This window comes from Rhinopithecus roxellana, chromosome 15 (assembly GCF_007565055.1).
Source record: "Rhinopithecus roxellana isolate Shanxi Qingling chromosome 15, ASM756505v1, whole genome shotgun sequence".
NCBI lineage: Eukaryota > Metazoa > Chordata > Mammalia > Primates > Cercopithecidae > Rhinopithecus > Rhinopithecus roxellana.
In genome coordinates this window covers 95,252,399-95,274,500 of record NC_044563.1, presented here as the reverse complement: position 1 = coordinate 95,274,500, position 22,102 = coordinate 95,252,399, and the positions used below count along the sequence as shown (strand labels likewise).

The 22,102-nt window shown below is 42.9% G+C and overlaps 1 protein-coding gene across 2 annotated transcripts in view; it reads right to left on the bottom strand.

Moving 5' to 3' along the window:
* Positions 1-5,665: 5,665 nt before the first annotated feature.
* The window catches only part of INSC (INSC spindle orientation adaptor protein), a 135,760-nt gene continuing 119,323 nt past the window's right edge, over positions 5,666-22,102 (bottom strand). For both annotated transcript variants that reach the window (XM_010357099.2, XM_010357101.2), the window contains exons 10-13: positions 17,200-17,266; positions 13,812-13,967; positions 12,353-12,429; positions 5,666-6,972 (exon numbers count right to left, since the gene is read on the bottom strand). In XM_010357099.2, the coding sequence (XP_010355401.1) occupies positions 6,844-6,972; positions 12,353-12,429; positions 13,812-13,967; positions 17,200-17,266 (429 nt within the window). In that variant the 3' untranslated portion in view covers positions 5,666-6,843. The remainder of the gene's footprint in view (positions 6,973-12,352; positions 12,430-13,811; positions 13,968-17,199; positions 17,267-22,102) is intronic.

The window sequence follows — 22,102 nt, the reverse complement described above, 5'->3', positions numbered from 1 at the left end:
CCACTCTTCAAACAGTGGAGCTTCATTCCCCTTTCCTTGAATGAGGGCTAGATTCAGTTACATGCTTCTAACTAACAAAATGTGTCAGAAGTCATCTAAGTGACTTCTAAGTCTAGCTCATAAAAAGGATGGATTCTGTCTGGCTCTATCTCTCTTGGATCACTCACTCTAGAGGAAGCTAAAAGCCATGTCAAGAGGACACTGAAGCAGCCTGCAGAGAGGCTCGAATGAAGAGTAACTGAGGCCTCCCACCATCAACTAGCACCACCTTGCCAGCCAGGTGAGTGAGCAACCTTGAAAGCAGATCCTCCAATCCTATTGATGTCTTAACGTGATCACAGCCCTGGTGGACACCTTTTTAAAAAGTAACAGTTTTAATTGAGATACAATTCACATATCATAAATTCATCCTTTTAAAGTGTATAATTCACTGGATTTTTAGTATATTCACAGAGTTGTGCAACATTCACCATCAATTTTCATCACACCAAAAAGAAACTCCATACTCATGAGCAGTTACTCCACATTCCTCCTCCCCAAATCCCCTGACAACCACTAATCGACTACCTATCCATGCAGGCTTGGCTACTCCGTACATCTCATATATTTGGAACAGTACAGTATGTTGCCTTTTGTACTAGTTTCTTTCACTTAGCATAATGTGTTCAAAGTTAATCACTGTTGTAGCCTACATCAATGCTTCATTTTTTTATTGCCAAATAATATTGCATTGTACGGTTTATCACATTTTTAAAGACTAGTTATCAGCTAATGGACATTTGAGTTGTTTCTACTTTGGGGCAACTATGAGTGATGCTATTACGAACCGTAGTGTACAAGTTTTTGTGTGAACATTTTCATTTCTTTTGAACATATACCATGAGTGGAATTGCTGGGCCATATGGTAACTTTATGTTCAATATTTTGAGGAACTAACAGAATGTTTTCCAAGTGGCTGTATTATTTTACCATCCCACCAGCAATGTATGAAGATTATAATTTCTCTATGTCCTTACCAATACTTGTTACTATCTTTTCTTCATTTTAGCAATCCTAGCCAGTATGAAGTGGTATTCCATTGCAATTTTGGCTTGCATTCCCTAATGACTCATGATGTGAGCATCTTTTACATACCTTTTGACCATTTGTATGTCTCCTTTGGAGAGATATCTATTCAAATCCTTTGTCCAGCTATTAGTTGGGTTATGTTTTTATTGTTGAATTATAATAATTTATTGTATCTGATATCAACCCCTTATCAGATACACGACTTGAGGATATTTTTGCCTATTCCATGAGTTGCCTTTTCACTTTCTTAGTGGTGATCTTTGAAGCACAAAAGTTCTTAATTTTGGTGAAGTATAATTTACCTATTTGTTCTTTTGTCACTTGTGCTTTAGATATCATAGCCAAGAAACCATTGTCTAACCCAAGATTATAAAGATTTATATCTGTGTTTACTTCAAAGAGTTGTATAGTGTTAGCTCTTATACTTAGGTCTATGATGCATTTTCTGTTAATTTTTGTGTTTGGCATAATGTAGCTTTCGAATTGGATTACTTTTGCATGTGGATGTCTAGTTGGAGTTTTTACAGAAACTCCAAACTCATTTCGCTTCTTCTAGGAGCTGCTATGTTGCTGCTTTTCTTTTTATTACTATTATTATTATTATTATTATTACACTTTAAATTCTGGGGTACATGTACACAACGTGCAGGTTTTTTACATATGTATACATGTGCCATGTTAGTGTGCTATGCTGCTGATTTTTACAGCTCTTGCAGTTGAGGCTGCTGGTCTTTAAGAATACCCTGGAGCTGGGGAGAGAGGTATGAGAATGAGACAGGTTAAACACTACAAAGCTCACTGTTCTTACAGAGATTCAGGCCTTTTTCTTTAGAACTCCTTGGATTATTGCAAGCCTTTAATTAATTTTCAAAGTTCTGAAAAAAATTGATTTTTATAATCTTAAACAGTGTTCTCATTGCTTTTATGGAGAAGCAGACTTTGGGAGCCCTTGCTCTGCCATTCTGTGAATGCTTTCAACATCTTCATTAGAAACTTATGAGAAATCCTGAGCCATATCCACTCAGCTAAGCTATTTCTGAAAATCTGACCCACAGGAAAGATAAGAATAAATTTGTTGTTGTTGTTGCTGTGGTTGTAGTTGTCATTGTTTTAAGCCACTAAATTTGGGAGTAATTTCTTTTGTTGAACAGATAACATGCCAAGAGATAGACACCAACGCTAGGACAAACAGATGAATTTTCAGATTATGGCTTCATATAGGGTGAAACTTCATGATCCTGAGGACTACCAAATAATAGAGAAAGTAAAGACATTCAGTGGAGATGCGAGAGCAATAATGAAGAATTCTGTTAGAAGGGATACTGTCAAGGGGGCCCAGCATAACAAAAGTGAAGTACTGGGTCGTCTATAGAGTCCTTTCCAAAATGATGACAGTAATGATGATGACAACACTTACATTTGCACAGAACTTTATAGTTTACTAAGAACTTCCATACAAATGATCTTCCCTAATCTTAATCCTAACCCTAAGAGGGAGATCAGGCAGGAGTATTATCCCTGCTTTACAGATGAGAGAACAGAAACTCATAGAGGTACAAAACCCTGTCCAAAGTCAACAACAATAAAGTGGTAGAGCTAGGATTTTTAACTCATGGAGGAATCCTCCTGATTCCAACTGGTGGTGACTCGTTCTCCATAGCATGCTGCCCATGTATCCTAAAGAATCTGGGTGTCCAGATTTCCCCATCTAGACACAGTATATAGATGTAGACTCTACTCAACCTGCGGGCTTCCTGAAAACCCAGTTCCAGCCTTAATCGCATCCTAGGGCCTAGAGATAAAGGAAGATTACAGGCAATATGTGTGCTTTAGGCCAAGAAAATCCTGACTTTTAATCAATCAGCCACCCCCTTTCCAACCTGATCTGTGTGACCTGAGCTAACTTGTGGCTATACCTGACTAGTGAGGACTTTATGTCCATGGCCTCAATCATGAAGGCCTAAGGCCACATAGCTGGTCAATGTCCTGCACAGTATAGTAGTTGTCTTGTACAGAGTGTAGGTAGAGAGTCAGCAGGGTGAAAGTTACTATGGGAAAACCATGGGGCAGAGTCAAGGGCTGGTGTGGAAGGTGGAGACTCTTCTACCTTTCCCTGGAGCACACTTCTGGCCACAGCCTTTGGTCCCATCTCTAGGAACCATCAACTATGCTGACTCCTCTCTTTATAGACTTCCTGTGATTTTAACAGTCTGCTGCAGTTGATTCAGCTCTGCACCAACTTCTGAATAACTCTGTCTTCCTTCCTCTAAGGTCTGGGACAGGTAGTTCCCTGAATATCTCTATCTTTCTTACTCTGAGGCCTGGGACACAATCTACTTCCCTTTCTCCAGGTGCTGCCGTCTCCTACTCCACCCTTCCTGGTTCTTTCTGAAACAAGGCTCCAAGAAGGGATATTATTTGCCTCTACCCATAACCCCCTTATTTTCCCCTTCTCTAAAACAAGTCTCATAAATCCTGTTACTTGATGGTTTGCTTTAGGCCCAAAGTAATACTGGTTGCTTTTCAGAGGAATAAGAAAGGATGTAGGCTTTTCTACCTGTGCTATTATTCTCAGTTTGGCCCCATCCTTACCTTTCCCAGATCCAAGCTCTACTCTTCTCTAACCTGCTCTCTTCTCAAGAGGCTGGTTCCAGAGGATTTCATAACTGGCTCTCACCAGAGTACAAGCCAATGGGAGGCACTGGAGGGAGGTCAGAAGGTGAGAAGAGATGGTCTGGGTATTTCTGTCCTGCTGCCTCCCTGTCCAGACTCCATGTCCCTCACAGCAGCTGAGTCCTTATGGCTCCCACCAGATAAGCCCCTCTGCCACAACTGCAGCTCTCAGTGGACTTTAGTAACACTATTATCTCACTTGACCCTTCTGCCCTTAGCATGGTAAGGGCTTACCTTGGTGGTTAGTCTCTGGGCGACTCAGCACCCCTCAATAGCTCCCTTAACTCTGCGTTCAATTCTCCAAGTAGTCTCTTTACTAAAACTTTATTATTTGAACTACCTGAGTTAAACTCTGTTTCCTACTAGGCCCCTGGCTGATATATATGCACTTTCACAATAAAGGTTGCAGTGTAGGAATGTTCAACGTTATATATTATCCAAAGAGCTACTCTCCTTTAATCTCTTCCAGTTCTGTGATATTAGTGACCAATTAGCCTGATATTGAGGAATGGGCAGAACTTTGACCTTGAATGCAAAAGGCTATGATTTAGTCTTCATTCTGTATGCTTTGGGGAAAAATCACGTGCTTCCCCTCAACATAGGCCTCAGTTTCCTCACTATAAAATTAGTATTAAACTAGATCAGTGATTCTCAAAGTAGGGCCCCTGATCTCTGGGGATTCCTAAGACACATTCAGGAGCTCTGTGAGGTCAAAACTATTTTTATAAAAATACTAAGAAGTTATTTACGTTTCTCCACTTATTGACATTTGCACTAATGGTGCAAAAGCAATGGTAAGTAAAATAGCACCTTAATATGATCAAGGCAGTGGCACCAAACTGTACTTATAGTTATTGTATTCTTCACTGCCACACACTTAAATTTTTAAAATGCCAATTCCACTTAGGAATATCCTTGATGAAGCAGTAAAAATTATTAAGTGTATTAAATTCTGACCCCTGGTACATGCCATTTTAACTATTCTGAGTGATATGAAAACTGCACTTCAGGCATTTCTACTGTATGCCAAAGCAGAATGCATGTCAGTTTCAAGAGAAAGGTACTTGTGTGATTGTCTGACCTGCTGTATGAACTAGTTGCTTTTTCTATGGAACACTACCTTTACTTGAAAGAATAATTGACAAATTGTGGTTATTGAGACTGAGGTGTTTGGCAGACATTTTCTCAAAAATGAACAAAGTGAGTCCATCTCTTCAAGGGAAGCAACTGACAGTGTTTGTTGCCAATGACAAAATTTATGCTTCCAAGCTTGATAGCTTCCCAATATTTAAAAACTTTTCTGATGAGATCATAATGACATTAACAAAAGTTATTTGTTGATATCATATAATGAAAGTTGCCAATATCTTAGCGTAACTCAGTGATATATATATATACCTTATTTCTAAAAATGGAAGCTTTGTATAAGGACTCAGAAGACCTTGGTTTGAATCCAGGGTCTGCCATTTTCTTGCTACTTCAGCTCCGTTGCTGCATCTGTAAAATGAGTTTCCTCTGTTTCTTCTCTGTAAAATGGGTATATAGTAATAAATGTTAATATCTATACCGAGAATGATATAAAACAAATCCATGGCACCTGGTTAATGTTGCACAAGGGTTTTCTATCATAATCATCATCATCATCATCACATTAGGTGGGAGGACCTAGACATTACCTTTCTATACAGCATATATGACTTCAGCACAAAGGCTTTGGTAATAGATATTGCCAGATTCAAATCCTAGCACCACTTACTAGCTAGTGACCTTGGACAAATAATTTAATAATCTGATCATAGGTAATAACATATATGAATATACTAATTAATACTTATGTGATTATTGTGAGGAATAAATTAGATAATGCACATTACATGCTTTGCCCATGACTTGGTTCATTAGATTAACTCACTTAAACTAGTAATTGGGAATTTAAGAAATGTTTCTTGAAACATTATTATAATCATGATTTTACACAATTATATTGTGTAAATTATATCATAATATGATGGCACTAATATTTTCAGAAGGATCCCCAGATTTTTGTGATATTTTCAAGCAGTGATATTGGTAAACCAGCTCTCTAGGAAAAAAAAAAAAAAGAGAGAGAAAACTGTGCTTTATAGCATCTGCGAATTTCTGTGGTGTAAATACTCCCACTATGGCCAATTTCAACATGAGGGCTCATGGGGTAGCTCATGGCTACCAACATAAGGTCACTGAGTGCAGAGTTGGGAAGAAATTCCCACAGTTGTCCCTTGTGAGTGGGCATGAGCTGGCTTCAGCACACCACTGCTCTCAAGTATAGTTTTGAGGAGGAATCATTCAATAAGCCTCATGTGAAGATTCTATTCACCAGGAGGTGAACAGGAGGTTACACAAAAGAAAAGAAGCCAAAGGAAGTAGGGTTTCTGGTGCCTTTGGAAGTATTTTTGAAAGTCACTTTGGTTTCTCACTAAATCACTCAGAGCTTAACCTATTTATACACTTGTGAAAACAAGACAATTCGATATGTACTTTTAATGGTTGGAAAAGATATTGGGGAATGAAACCTTGGGAAGCAAGAACTTAGTTTATAATACAACTTAATAAGAAAATCGGGGATATATATAATTCCATTTATTGAATAAAAAGAAACTTTTTTCCAATATATTCTACCCAATTATGGAATTCATTTTAGATTTTTGGGAAGAGCAAATATAGCTTAAAAAAAAAAAAAAAAAAAAAAAAAAAAACCCTGCTAGGCAGTTGAAATACTCTGGTTCCGAAGTTTTAAAAAATGAGGCAAGATTATATAGTGAGAGTAGAAAAAATAAGATGAAGTGGAATCACCTATGACAATCTGTCATATTAGCCATTATGAATTTCAACATCTGCAACTGAAAAGCTACAGAAGTCAAAAAATAAAAAACAAAGAAGATTCCCAAGGACCACAGATTGTTTGATGATGTTGCTCTAAGATTTCGCCCTCCGTTTATTTCACACAAAAATAAGTTAAGTATAAATAAGATGAGGAGAGCTGGTGTGTACTCAGGTGTGTTCACTGATGCGTACTCAGAGGGGGCATGAGAATAGCCAAATGTCTTTCTTCTCCCACACCCACTACACAAAACTCTCCTCCATGTTGCTGCAGAGTAAGAAGGAATCCACAAGCCGAGGCTGGATCAACTGCTGAAAGTCAGAGTCCTGGAGGCCTTCGGGGCAGACCCCAGCCAATCTACGCAGAGCAGCCTGGGGAGAAGACAGAAGAGGTGACACATATCAGACTGGGCCATGTCAGGTACATGTATTTTCTTCACCTACCCTGAAATGTGCCTTTCAGGAAGTGGTGAATTTACCAGACAATTTGGGCTGATCATCATGTTGGCCACTTGGCACCCATCTTGGTCCCCTGGTCAACATAGCAACCACATCTCTTGTTCACCTGGCTTTATTTACACCTTGATCACTAAATAGATGTCATCTGAAAGCTGTTAATAATCTTAGTAATGGTCTTTACTGTTTCCAGATCCCTAAAGTAAACTTAGAATAGCAAGAACTATTCATTCATCCATAAATTCAGCAAGGTCCTATAGAAAGCACTATGGAAAAAAGAAGAAAAGAGGGGGAGAACATATTGTAAAAGTAGATAGAGATTCTGCTACTGAGAAATTCAACATCTGGCAATGGGGATGAACAGGAAAGAGAGGTGCTGGCAGAATAAAATCACTCCCCAGCTCCCCACACAATAAGCAATGACTATGCTATTTCTGTTTTATGTCCACGTGTCCCTGCTCATATTCTTAATCTGCAATCCAATGCTCTACTTCTGAGCTATACCCCCTCCTCCTTGCTCATACTCTTACTTGTGACTTGAAGTGACTTCCTGCTCTTGTCTATTGTTACCTCCCCCATGAAGCCTTCCCCAATTACCCTGAAGCAGAGACAGTCCATCCCTCCCTCCTCTGTGCAACCAGGGCCCCTAGGCGGACCTCAAGTTTCTCACACTTGACTGTAACTAGCTTTTAGGTATTTATCTCCCACACTGGACTCTGAGCTCCTCGAGAGTAAGGATCTTGTTTTCTATTTCTCTGTTTCTGTAGCACACAACACAGAGGTTGGCACAGGAATCAATAAATGTTGACTGAAAAGAAATGAATAAACGACGTGCTTTAATACTGAGATCTGCTGATAGAGCAACCTGAAACTAAATGTGAGCTGTGCACCTACCTAGACCTGTTTACCAGTTAACTGAGGCAATGCATGTTAAGTGTTTAATAAATATTAATTTCTTCCCTCTTCCTGGGCATATACACAGCAGGGAACAAGGTACCTCTCCTCTCCCATCCCTGGAAGCAAAAAGAGTGGGGGAATATCTAGAATGGCAAAAGAAGCAAAGAAGGAGGGAATGCAAACACCGAAGATCTCCCCATAGCACCTCACTTAATCCCTACATGATGTTGCAAGCTAAGTGTCATGATCTCCATTTTGGAAATAAGGAAACTAGGGCTCAGAGGGGGAAAGTGGCCTTCCAGACATCACACAGGAGTCTGACTCCAGGGCACTCAGACCTACACACACAGGTAGGATGCTGCAACCCCAGGATACAAGGTTATATTGAGCATAAGGCAGGGGTACCGCTCATTACCTGGACATGGCAGGTAGCCTGTTGCCGAGAAATCAGGCCAATAAAGTGAAAAGAGAGGATAGTTTGAGCTGGTTGCTGGGAGTCGCAGGCGCTGTCATGTCCAGGCAGGGTCAAAGAGAAGGAGCGTGTGTCTCTGTGCATTAATGAGCAGGGTCTGTGACTCTAGCAATGTGAAGTAGACTCCCCAGAACTGTCTCTAACTAGCATATCTTGACTCTCATGGAGCATGGTTTACCCCATGGGCTAACGAGGGTAAACCTCATAGCACTTTCTGATTCTTCTTGGCTCCAACTGGGAAAGATAACCCCATTGCCCTTGAGTTTTCACCATGAAAACAGAACCAGGGATTTTTCTGAAGATGAGGAAATAAGGCCACCAGTGCATTTTTGCATCATTAGGGATAAAAAATAAAGCAAGAAGGGAGACAAGGAGACACAGAGAAATAGAACATAGACTTACCAAGAGAGCAAATAAGACAGAAAATGGAAATAGCCAAAAAACAGAGAAAAAGAGACAACAGAGAAAAAGAACAAGAAGGAAATATTAAAACAGACAGAGAGGAACTTGGTGGAGAAAAAAGACCAAGTATAAAAAAGAGATGGAGAAAAAAAGAGAAATCGTGGCAAAGAAAATAAAAGAGAGAGCCCTTAGGAGGAGGGGAGATAATAGGAGAGAGGTAGGGTGACGTAAGGAGGCAGAGAGAAAAAGGAAGGGGTAGAGAGGGAGAGAAAGGAGTCATGGTGATAAAAAGAGGGGAGGGAGGGAAAGGAGAAAGAGAAACTGCTAAGAGAGAAGGCAAACCCTAGAAAGAGAGCAAAGCAGAAACCAAAACACAGCAGAGAACAACAGAGAGAGAAGAGACACCCTTACCTCCCCACGGTCCCCAGAAAGTCTGCAGGACATGAACCCTACCGTAGCTCAGAGCACCCCCTCCTCAGTGTGCAGCAGCCTCAAAGGACCCTGCACCCTTGCCAACCCTTCTCTCAGCCTCTGCTTCTCTGGGAGGGTTAAACAGCTAGTCATCCTAGAATCTCATTCCCAGATAGCCTGAAGGCACCCAAGCATTAAACAAGCCTGGCAACCTACTGACAGCTGCTTCATTCGGGGAAAACCCATTCTGTTTGAGAGAGATGATCTGCACTGCCACCTTCCCAGACAGGGGAGACAATAAGTGAAACTTCCTCCCTCCACCAGAAGGGAGCCTTTGAAGCTGGAAAGATCTTGGGGAAGAACAGGAATGGTGGTTTCTAACTCCATCTGCCAGGCTAGACTCCAAGTAAATCTCACCAGTCAGGAGACCACACTCAAATGTTGGAACATTCCTAGGGACAAACCATGGACACCCCCAAGACTGGGAGCTAGGAAAAGGGGAAGCAAGTCTATCAGTCCCCAAGTCAATTAATACATAGTCACCAAACTCAACATCCCATGGATATACAAAAAGCTGGAAAAAGTCCCCTGCCCTGGGAAGGTTCCAGGCTAGAGGGGGAAAAATACAAATCCTCCTCCATGAGTCAATGCTGGAGACCAGTGCTATAAGAGATGGGGAGAGAAAGAGCATGGCTTGGAACAAGACGGTCTGGTTGAAAAGTGCAGGCCTCTAGAATCAGGCAGGCCTGTGTCTGAATTCCAAGAGCCTCCCCTTACAACACCCGGGACAAAGATAATGGAACCTGCCTTGGACTGAGTCAAACAAAATCCAAGACAGGAGGCTCAGGTTCATGCCGTTTATTCTTTGGCATTGCACCACACAGAGCTCCTGGAAAATTTTGTGAAGGAGAGAGATTTAGATCTAAGCTTCGAAGGATTGGCAGAATTTTAATAAACAGAGTTGTAGAGAAAACATTTGCTGGGAGCAAGGGTCAAGGCACACAGTTCAGGGTGCTCTGGCTTAGCCCAGGTGGACAGGGCCTGGAAACAGTGGGAGGTCTGCAGGCCCTAGGGATGGGTCGGAGTCAAGACTGAGAAGGGCTGAACAGGTGGACAGTGGCCCAGAAATAATGGGGAACCATGGAAAGGTTCGATGGAGATATCATGAAAGTGTCATGATTATAAACTGTCATTAGGAAAATTAACTCAGAAGCCACAGGGAGAATGGATTAGGGAGGGAGGGGTTCTCTTCAGCATCCACCAACTCATCCACAGAACAAATATAATCCCTTTTTGGCTTGAAAGTCCTTAAAGTGATTAAAGATAGTAGCCAAGCTCTTCTGTGTGCTCTCCTTCACACTAATAAAAATGATAGCAGTAATAATCACAAGCCCTCATATCTGAATGGAGCTTTATAGTTTCCCAAGTGCTTTCAATGCTACCAACATTTCCTCGGGGCCTATTCAGAGTCAGGCAGTGGTAGTTGGGGCCAATCATTACATGTTAATTTCCTCTCACTTCACTTGCTAGAACAGGCGGAATTAAGAGGATCTGTGAATTTGAATGAGAAAAAGTTACATCTTTATTTTCACCAACCTGTAACTGAAACTTAGCATTTCCTTCTATTGCAATGTGAATGCAGCAACAAACCATGGCGTCTTCACAATCCCTGTGACTTGTAATTTCCCAGTAGAAATTACAGATACTTTCACAGCCCATGAAAGTTGTTGAAAATATTTTCAAATACCATTTATGGTCTGCATGAGTCAAGATGACAATACTTATTAGACTTACTGCTAGGTCTTATTTAATGTGTTGACTAAAAAGCAAATATATTAATATATCACATATTTTAATAGTTTAATAATTTTAAATATAATTGGTTTTGGTTTTAATTCTATATATTTTATTTTTATTTTTGCATTTAAAAGATTATTCTGAAAAGGGGTCTGTAAGCTTCACCAGACCACCAAAGGCACAAGAAGATTAAGATTGCCTTGAACGTACCAAAATAAAAGCCACAGAAGGGCAGAGATTTTTGTCTTTTTTACCTGCAGCTGTATCCCCATAGCCTAGAACAGTGAATGGAACACAGAATCATTCCATAAACATTTATTGAATAAAATGTATAGCATTGAACAACTTATCAAATGTCACACAGCTCATTAATGGTACGACCAAGACAGGTCTGATTGACTGCAATGCCCCACTGTTTCTACAACTGCGAAATGCCCATCAGAAACTCCCAGAAAAGAGACAAGCTCAGCTCAAAACGGGCTGAGGAGAGGACTTTACTGTGAGACAGCTTGAAGGATCTTTAAATCCATCACTTCCCCCTTGTGTTCTTTGATCACAAGAGCCAGCACTTTCTTCTGGAACTTAAGGGTTCTGTTTATAGAGTGGCTTCCCTGCTCCTAAATGTTTTCAAATGGAAGCTACTCTACTTTGGGAGTCCTTACAGCCCTAGTAGGGAAGAATATATAGACGAAGTGTGCATTCTCTGTCTGGTACTATTGATTATTTCATGATGGACCCCTAGCAAAAAGAAGTTGGGTGGGGACTTCCTAGGATACACTTGCTTGTGTTCAAGGTGAGGATCCAGGTTGCTGCTGAATAGTCCACTCTATCTTGTTGTGTTCCTTCTCGTTCTGTTCCACAAAGGTGGAGGGAGCCACAATGCTGGAAGAGTGCCAGCAGATGGGCTTCCTGTAGGGATAAGTGGAGGCTTTTCTCCCTTTATTCCCTTTGGAATAGGCAGGGGATATCCTTATCCTAGCTCCCTTGTTGTGCAGGCACCATGACATAGACAACACCAACTAGCGTTCCACGGGAACCTCAAAGGTTCCTGTTCCTAAAACTGTAGTGGTAGAACAGAGGGAAGAGGGAGTTTCTCAGCCATCATCTTTCACACATATTACCTCATAAAATTTTCATCACGATTTTATGAATTAAGTGAAACAAATATTACAATGATCACAATCCTAAAGAGAAAAGCTAAAGCCCAGAGAGGTTTTACGGCTTACTGAAGCCAGCCACAGCACAGCCAGTTCTCCTGGCCCCCTTGTCTGCATCCTGAAGGCCAGGGGAAAAGCTGGGGGAAGACTGAGAACTCACCAGGCAGGCCACGAGCACAGCATCACTGCTGTTCCTTTCTGATGGGGATCTGCAGAGCTCGATGAGACGGGACATGCCTGTAGGAGACACAGGGAGAGCCTCAAGCCCAGGACGGGGCCCAGTCGGGCCTGACCCAGAGGTTCTGGGCCTACCTTGCACACCCAATCTGCCAGAGAAGGGGGCTGAACCCACCTCGGGGAGTCTGTGTGGAAACTTTCTATTCCCTCAGTGGTGAGCAGAGCCTGGTCAGGGTCAGGCCAAGCTGAAGCATCCAAGCCAAATCCACAGATGTGGGTTAACATTTGAATCTTTACCAGACAAAATTCCTAGCTGTGTCTTTTTTTCTCAAGTGCCAATTTCAGCCAGAAAATATACTGTGGCTAAAATAACATAAAACTATAGACTCTACTAATATTTCCTAGGGCTTTACTGAGCAGAGTTAAGTGAATGACTTAGCTTTGCAATGCAGACTGACTTCTTTCAAACTTTAAGAAAAAAAAAAAACCCTCATTATACGATAGCAGTAGAAGGTATGGAAAAGCAGTCTGTGTGTCCATCCTCTGTAATGTCTTGAAGGAGCAGGAACCCTCTGCTGCCCCAGGCTGTCCCTCTGGGTACCTGGAGGATTGGTGACACTGCCATGCCTTTTCTCATGCTTCTTCCTGAAAAGCCCTTTCTCAGCCTTCACATGGGAGTAACTTTTACTTACATTTTCAAACCACAGCAGAGGACTCGCCCCCTTGTTAAAACATTCTTTGACTCACCCAGATAAACATGGGCTACTTCTTGTGCATGCCAAATGCACCACGGACATGCTTTGAGTGTCACTCCCATGATACTAAAGTGAGAATATCCCTTTTTTTATTTGTCACCTCCATGAGGCTGTGAGCCCCTGTGGTCAGGACAATGTCACATCCAGTGTTACATGCCCAGCACTCAGAACAGAGCTTAGCATAGGGTGGGTGCTCTGAAAATATTTGTTGGGTAAATAAGTGACTAACTGAATGAATGAGCATGTTAATGAGTGAATTAATGGATGAGTTAATAGTGAATAATGAAGTCATGAATGGTTAATGAATAAATGAACTAAAGGATACATTAATGAGTAAATGAATGAGTAGATAAGTAAACAAATGAATATATGAATAACTGAGCAAGTGAATAAATGAATGAGTGAATGAAATAATGGGGTTCTTATTAACAGTCTGCAGGTGAGTCACTGTTCTGGCCAACTTTTACCACTCTAGGTCCTTTCTCCCTCTTGCTTCAGCCCCAGGTTACAAACTAGACTAGGGGCTGCACGCCTGAGCCTCCATCCCAGCATTTTCTAGCCCCCAGAGATAGGGCTTATGCCAGCCAGCCCTTGCCCTGTGTCCACTGTTGCCACCATGAAATCAGAGCCGCTCCCGCCCCCAATCCCCCCATTCCACTCCAGTCACAGCCAGCAAGCACCACTCACAGCTGAGCCGCACAGCCTCCCGTGCCACATCTGGGTCTCGGCTGAGACGAGCCAGGGTCACTGCAGCTTTCTGCTGGACTCGCTCACAGGCTGCCACCTCAGCAGGGGTCCCAGACCTTGGCTTTTCAGACAGCATGCCCATGATGAGCTGGACCCCTAGGCAGGAAGCAAGGAACAGTTGGTACCTACCCCCAGCATGGAGCCTTCCCCACGGGGCCAACTGGACAGGTGGCTGCAGGGTGCAAGCAAAGGCTGTCAGGATGACTTCAGGGATCTCACCCACAGGGCAGAAGCTGGAGAGGGCTATTTCTCCATGCCTTCTACTCCTGAGGGTGTCTTCATGTACCAAGTCACTATACTTGGGAGGAACATCTGAAGACATCTTTATTTTTTTAGTGCTATCATTGAGCTTTTACTCAACACTGTGCTAAATGCCTAGTAAATGTATAATGCCCTAAAACCTTCCAGTAGCCTCATGTATTTGGTACCATTATAATTCCATTTTGAAGCCCAGAGAGAAGTGAAGTGTCTTGCCCAGTGTCACATGGTTAGTAGTTGAGGGAGCTGCTACTACAATTCAGATGTAGCATCACATTTAGGATTAAGAAAACAAAAACGAAAGAAACTCAGATAACTGGTTTCTCTACATCACCTCTTCACTTCTGATACTGGCTGCATCTGAGACAGGTCCAGTAGTGATGAATCCCCCAGGTAAGAGGTGATCCAAACCTAAGCTGGATAACGACTAGATCAAATGTTTTAGAGTGAACTCAAGCTGGAAAAGGGTGCAGTAGTTAGACTGAGAGATTTCGACCTGAATAATCTCTGCTGAGAAGCCTCCTACCTCCCCCTGAAATCAGATTTGTCTTCTGATTGTTCTAGAAACCACACCCACATCCACTCATACCTCCTTGCCTTTACCCAGTCTTTCTTTCTACAAGGGATGCTGTTTTCCCTCTTGATGCTCCATCTAAAAAACTCCATCCTGCAGGTTGTAGTAAAAGTTCATCTTCTGTGTGAGCTGTTGCCCAACTGCCCATCCCACACTCCCCTCTTCTGCACCCAGTGGCTCCTGCAGCTTAGAACTTAAGCCAGATGTTACCCAAGAATATTGTTTTGCTTCATTTTGTTGCTCCACACAGTGTCTACAATTTTTTAGATTTTTGATAGTGTGCTAATTGGAGGATTTCTATAAAAATCTAGATTTCTGACTTCTGAAACTGCCTCTTGAATTTTAACCCTAGGCCCTCATTTCTGCATAACAAATTTTTAAAGCCTATTATGAGTTCCTTCTTTAAAAGAGATTGATCCTGTCTCTGGTGAATTCACCTCATCCATTTACATTACTTGTCTGAATTGTGTAGACATCTAAGTTTGCAACCTGTGATTTAGACCATGGACTCTCAAAGCCCAGCCTGCACAACATGATTTGCCCTGTCCAGAGAGGCCTGTCTTCCAGTAGACCCCAGTTGCACTGACACCTTTGTTGGTTCCTCAAATCCTGCCCTGCTTTGGAAAATAGCTCCTTCATTAAACTCTCTTCAGGTAAACCCCGTGAGACTGCCACTGTTTCCTGAAAGAGCAGAGGGTCTTAGCACAGTGCTCATTCTGTGCCAGACAATCTTCTAACATGATTCATGTTAATCCTCACAACATCCTTATGAGGTAGGGATTATTTTTATTTCACTGATGAAAAAACTGAGAGGTCATATGGTTAGTAAACAACAGTGCCAGGATTCAAACCCACAGAGTATGGTTCCAGTTTTCAACCTCAATCACCATGACAACCTCCCTCTGTTGCATTATTCTATTGTAGATGTTATATTTCTATCATATGTCACTTTTGTTAAGTTGTGCTCTCTGTCTAGACTGTGAGACCCTCTAGGACAAAGGCAGGGATTTAGTTATCTCTGTTCTCATTGTCTAGCACAATGCCAGGCACATATTAGGTCTCAATAACTGTTTACCGAGCGAGTCAGTCAATAGCACTTTGTGAACCATAAAACCCTCTACAGATGCCAGATATTCCAATCTCAAATTCACAGGCCTTTGGAGACCCACTCCCACTGAACACTTCAACATAAGGCTCTGTAAGTGTCGAAAGAACAGGGCACAGATGCAATAGCTCAGCTTCATGGCCTCAGCTGGCTCAGCAACGTTTCTCATTATTAGCTCAATCACATAAAATTAACACAAAATGATGTCCTTCAATTAGTAACAGAGCAATGGGGGATGGGAAAGTGTATGTTTGTTAAGACAGCAGGGAAGCCTGGGAGAAGGGGGTTTAGCAAGAGCAGAGGCAGCGGGCCCAGGCTCCCAGCTCACTCCGCCTCATTAGCGTCTCTGGTTTCCAACCGGTTGCTAATTGCTCCCTTATTTTCCAGTCACAGGAAGCCCTCACCATCTCTGCTCCCAGCTGCAAGGCAGTCGCCTTGTCCGTTGGCAGAAACAGCTTCCATCAGCTCCCAGGCCAATGAAACCTGGCCCACCCCACCTGGACCTCGGTGACATGTTCAGCACCAGATGGAACAAGGGAGCAAGTGGGAGAAGAGATGCTCTCAGTGAGGGCTCACGACATTCAGGTTGCTCTGACCTGCTCTACCACTCACCCCTTCCTCAGCTTTCTACTGCAGCCAAATCCAATAAGATAGGAACAATTTAAAGTTGGAATGTATCCCTTGGCAGGAATAGATTTTTTTATTTGGTGATCTTAATGAAATATTTGCCTTCTCCTCACCACCTTATTAAAATACCAACCATCACCACCCCACCCTGATACTATCCTACTCTTCTTCCCTGCTTCATTTTCCCCAGGGCACTGTCACACTATCATCACCGGACATTTGCTATCTTCTTATACATTATCTGTCTTCCACTAGAATTTAGGCCTCACAAAAGCAAACAAATATTCATATATATAGGCCCAGTTGCCCACATACAAGCACACACATATACGCTCATGCAAGTGTGGAGACACGTGTACCTAATTTTTTTTCTTTTTTGAGACAGAGTCTCGCTCTGTCGCCCAGGCTGGAGTGCAATGGCGTGATCTCAGTCCACTGCAACCTCTGCCTCCCAGGTTCAAGCAATTCTCCTGCCTCAGCCTCCTGAGTAGTTAAGATTACAGGCGCCCACCACCACACCCAGCTGATTTCTGTATTTTTAGTAGAGACGGGGTTTCACCACGTTGGTCAGGCTAGTCTCGAACTCCTTACCTCAGTTGATCCACCCACCTCTGCTTCCCAAAGTGCTGGGATTACAGGCGTGATCCCTGCGCCCGGCTACATGTACCTATTTACATACCCGCACAGGCATTCACACAAGCACAAAGACCAGTCCCCTACATCCAGATAATTCACCTAACATGTACAATGCTGCAAAGACATACCATTCTCCTGAATGATGTCAGAGGCACACTGCTCCAGGACAGACATGTTTGCCAAGATGGTCACAACCTGGAAAAGAGAATTTAGAAACTGAGAAAATGAGCACACCTGATCCTAATGGTACTCCCTACAGACAGGTCAGACAGGGGCTACAAAGCTTCCTTTTATCCTGTGACTCCTTCCTGTCCACCAGGCCTATCCTTCCAAGGCATTTTCTTCCATCCTCATGGGCTCCTGCCACCCAGATGTATTTCCCCAGTGACTAATACCCATTTATCAGCCTACGGCTATAGCATGGCTCCCAAGGGCCCCAGGACACCCTGGAAAGACTAGCACAACCCTGGGTGAAGTTGGGGCCCAGCTGTCTTTCTGCTCTGGTCCCCAGTCCTGAAATGCAGACAGAACAAGCAGGTCCCTGGCCCCTCAAACTCCTCTGTGCTGGCTTGTCCTTGATAGCTAGCTCTTACTCTGGATTGAGTTCTTCCATCCCAGCTTCTTTCCTGAATACTAACCCTCACCTACTTTCAACCTGTGATGAATGAAGGCTAAGGTCACGTTAGAGGGCATCAGTAGGAAGGGGCAGCATTATCAAGCATTGGGTATTATATGGAATCTGATGAGAAAGTGCATACTCAGCTGCACGTTACAAGTCTGTGGTAAGCCTCACTTATCAGTCATCACTGAAAGTCTCTGCCTGTAGGAAAGCGGTATTGACACCAGGTGGACAGTGAGTCTCAGTTACAGCTTTATGGGTTGTAACCAGCCTCACCTGAAACGCCTGGTACAGTCAAGGGAGAAAAGAACTCACTAGCACAAACTGGATTAAGGAATGGCCTGACAGAGGACTCATTCCGGAGACCCCAAACTGCAAAAAGGTGCCAAAATGCTACTAGAATAGATTGGAAACATGGCACCTATTAACTCAGATACCACCCACAACACTGCTCCTGACATAAATAGCAAGAAGAAAATTCACCCACTTTCACAGAAATGGACAGTGCTCTCAAGTGGTAATTAAAATAAAAAATTAAATTAAATTAAAAAACAATTCTCACTGATACAAGCCTTTGTCTCTTGAAAGGTTTCTTCAAAGCTTGCAGGATGGTATAAGCAAAGGTTGTGCCCCTACCCCCTCCTCTGAGACAGCAGTTGACAGTCTACTGAGTACAATTCAGGCAGCTAAAATTCTGAAACTGGATAGTAATATGATGTCTACCAAGAAAGAATATTATCTACATTTTAATTACTCTGTATAACAAATATCACTATTTTACTCTGGATAACAAATACATTTAAAAATGTCTTCTTTTAAACAGAAAGGAAAAACTTTACCATATTAGTAGAATATCTATCTCTCTCCTTTCCCTCTAAACACATGTTGGAAGGGGATTCCGCATTCTTAAGCTGCTGCAGCATGTGTGTGTGTGACAACCCCTTCCAGCTCAGACCCCATCAGGGGCCTGGTTGGATGAGCATGACTACAGTGGGCTGCCAGAGGAAGGACAGGAGAACACTCCAGAACCTTTATCCTGAAAGCAACTCTGTACCACCAGGTGTTTTATGACAGGGGTGATAAGCTCCTATTTGCAGTTAAGAAGATAATAGGACTAAAGGAGGTTTAGGACCTAGAGGATCTTTTACTTATTTATTTACTTATCTTTGTACTTTTTAAGATCGTGTTTGTGGGCTCAGTGGAAGGAGTTAGAGGAAAAAGCTGGGTTGGAAAGTTCCCCAAGAGGCATCGTTTGCACATTCTTATGAGGGAGGAGGTACATGGCCAAGTCTATGTCAGTTTAGAGTTTATTTGGCTATCTCTGGGCTGTTAGCAGGATGTATGGACTCTATTTCCACCACACAGGGGCTGCGACGTCCCACCATCACCAGGCTGGCCTCTCTGAATAAAAACACTTACTTGACATGCAGATCCATGAAGGAAGGAGGGATGGAAGGAGGAAGGGAGGAAAAGGAAGGAAGGAAGGACAAACTAGGAAAAGAAAAGGAAAGCTTTGTCTGCGGCAACGAGTTCATTACACAGTAATTATTAGCCATGTCACAGGCACCACGTAGGTCTTTGTGTCAGACTAATTTAGATCCTGTTAATGAAAATTACTTCCTCCTTACAGAGCCTGTACCCCATGTGGTTTTCTGGAGGTGCAGATGAAGTATTCAATTAAGCACAATTTGAATAAATGCCAATTATGCCCTGCTTTGAGTCCCCCTTGTAAAACATCCATTTGTGCACCATAACACAGAGGGGAAAGAGGTCAATGTTTATCCTCATAGTCAAGTCCATGGGTGGGATTTTAGGGACAACTGTTTTACCTGGTTGGATACAAGTTAGCAATGCTGTCAGGGGGCAGAGTGCAGGAGCCAGGCAGTTTCCCCAGCCCAGGCTAATTCAGTCTTGCCTGATGATGTTCAATTAAGTTCTATTCGATCTAAGTGAAAGGGCACCATTCCCTCTGCAGTTGTTTGGTGAATCCAGAGGACATCACCCTTGAGAGAAGTCCAGGTAAGAGGTCAGTATAATGTAATAGCTAAGCATGTAGCTCAACCTACATCTAAATCCTGGCTCTATCACATTTTGCTATGATCTTGGCCATGTTACCTAACCTTCTATGCCTTGGTGTATTCATTTTCTATTGCTGCTATAACAAATTATTGCAAACTTAGTGGCTTAAAATGACATGATTTTATCTTGCAGTTCTAGAGGTCAGAAGTTCTAAATGAGTCTTACATAGCAAAAATCAAGGTGTTGAGAGATCTTCATTTATTCTGGGAGCTCTAGGGGAAAATCAATTTCCTAGCTTCTATTTTCCAGCTTCTGGAGGCTGCTCTCATTCTTTGGCTCGGGGGAGTATATCCTTCTGACCTTTGCTTCCTTAATCACCTTTGATTCTCTGACTCTGACCCTCTTCCCTCCCTCTTACAAGAACTTCTGTGATGACACTGAATTTACCTGGATAATCAAGGATAATATTCTTATGTCAAGATCTTAACTCAATCGCATCTAGAAAATCCCTGTCGCTATATAAAGTAACTTGTTCACAAGTTTTGAGGATTATCATGTGGACATCCTTGGGGGCCCTACCATAAGAAATAAAAATAATTCAACCAGGCACTATAGCTCATGCCTTTAATCCCAGCTACTCCAGAGGCTGAGGCAGGAGGATCACTTAAAGCCAGGAGTTTGAGATCAGCCTGAGCAATATAACAAGACTCCGTCTCTAAATAAGTAAATAAATAAAAGGTATCTTTTAAGACCTGTATGGGCATTCAGTGAGTTAATATCAAGCACCCTTTGTTAAATAAAATAAATATGGTTCGCTCTGGGCAGGAGAACCTGAAAGGACTCAAGCCTTGACAGACTGTATCAAGAAACACTAGCCAAGTAACATGCAGCACTCGGGGGGCTGAGCATTCGTGTGGCCAAGACACGCTGCTAATGTGAGATTCCTCCCAAAGGGGAGCCTGTACCAGAGCAGGTCAACCCTTCCCATCAGAGGAACAGCAAAGTGTGTATTCACTACCTTCTCTGGCATTTTCTTTTTTTTTTTTTTTTTTTTTTTTTTTTTTTTTTTTTTTTTTTTTTTTTTTTGAGACGGAGTCTCGCTCTGTCACCCAGGCTGGAGTGCTGTGGCCGGATCTCAGCTCACTGCAAGCTCCGCCTCCCGGGTTCACGCCATTCTCCTGCCTCAGCCTCCCGTTCTCTGGCATTTTCAAATTATTTTTTCTTTGGCCTCCAAAGACATGAAAATTGAGGCAGACAGGAAATTGATCCAGGATAGCAGGGGACCTCCCATGTCACTGATTCAAGAAGAAATGCCCCTGTGTGGTAGGAAGGAGGTTGGTGAGGCCTTTTGATGTCAGCACACACGGAGGAGACACACTTGTCTGCAGGCCAATGAAAAGGTGTGAACCAGGCCTACCTCACATCCTAGCAGTGTCTCAGCAGTCTTCCCTCCATGCCACTTCCTCTACCAAAGAGCAGAAAGAATCCAGACAAGGTCATTGATTTGTAGAATTAAGGGATCTAAGGGAAGAAAGGTGTGGTCTCTTTGAACATACTTTCTTTTCCAAGGCCAGAGAGGCAAGAGAGCCCAGGAGAAGGTACAGCCCTCTCCTCTTCTGCTCTCTTTTGAGCCTCTCCCTCCTGCTGGCAGATATGGCCCAGGGCCCAGGGTGCAAGACCTGAGAGGGCTGGACAGGTGTGGAGACTAGGAGAAGGGCTCCTGCCTAGACCCAGAGACAAGCACATGGCTTCTTCTCTCTGGTACATGGGTCTTCTTGTTGACAGGACCAGCTTTCCCTTACTACTAAAGAGGCAAGACTGGAGGGCTAAGATTAAGGCTGAGGAGACTGCATGATAAAAGCCATAGAACTGTTTTGGATGTCAGTCCTGTACTGCTGGTGAATAGGCTGAAGGGCTCTCCTGGGTGAAGCCCAGCTCTCTCGCCCTGGGGATTACACGAATGTTGGGCTGTAAGCCCACAGTATTAGAGAGCGTATAAAGGTCAGACCATATTCTCTGTGCTTGGTTTGCCCTTGGCTTTGTAGGGAGGGGCTTCTGGACCAGGTCAGGACAGGGTGTTGGGATCCTGGATTCCTCCAATACTACACAATATCCCTGATATGGTTTGGATCTGTGTCTCCACCAAAATCTCACGTTGAATTGTAATCCCCTATGTTGGAGGTGGAGCCTGGTGGGAGGTGATTGGATCATGGGGTGGACCCTTCATGAATGATTTAGCACCATCTTCATGGTGCTGTTCTTGTGGCAGTGAGCGAGTTCTTGTTGAAAAGTATGAAGAACCTCCCCCTTCACTCTCTCTTGCTCTTGCTCCTGCCATGCGATGTGTCTGCTTCGCCTTTGCTTTCCACCATTATTGTAAGTTTTCTAAGGCC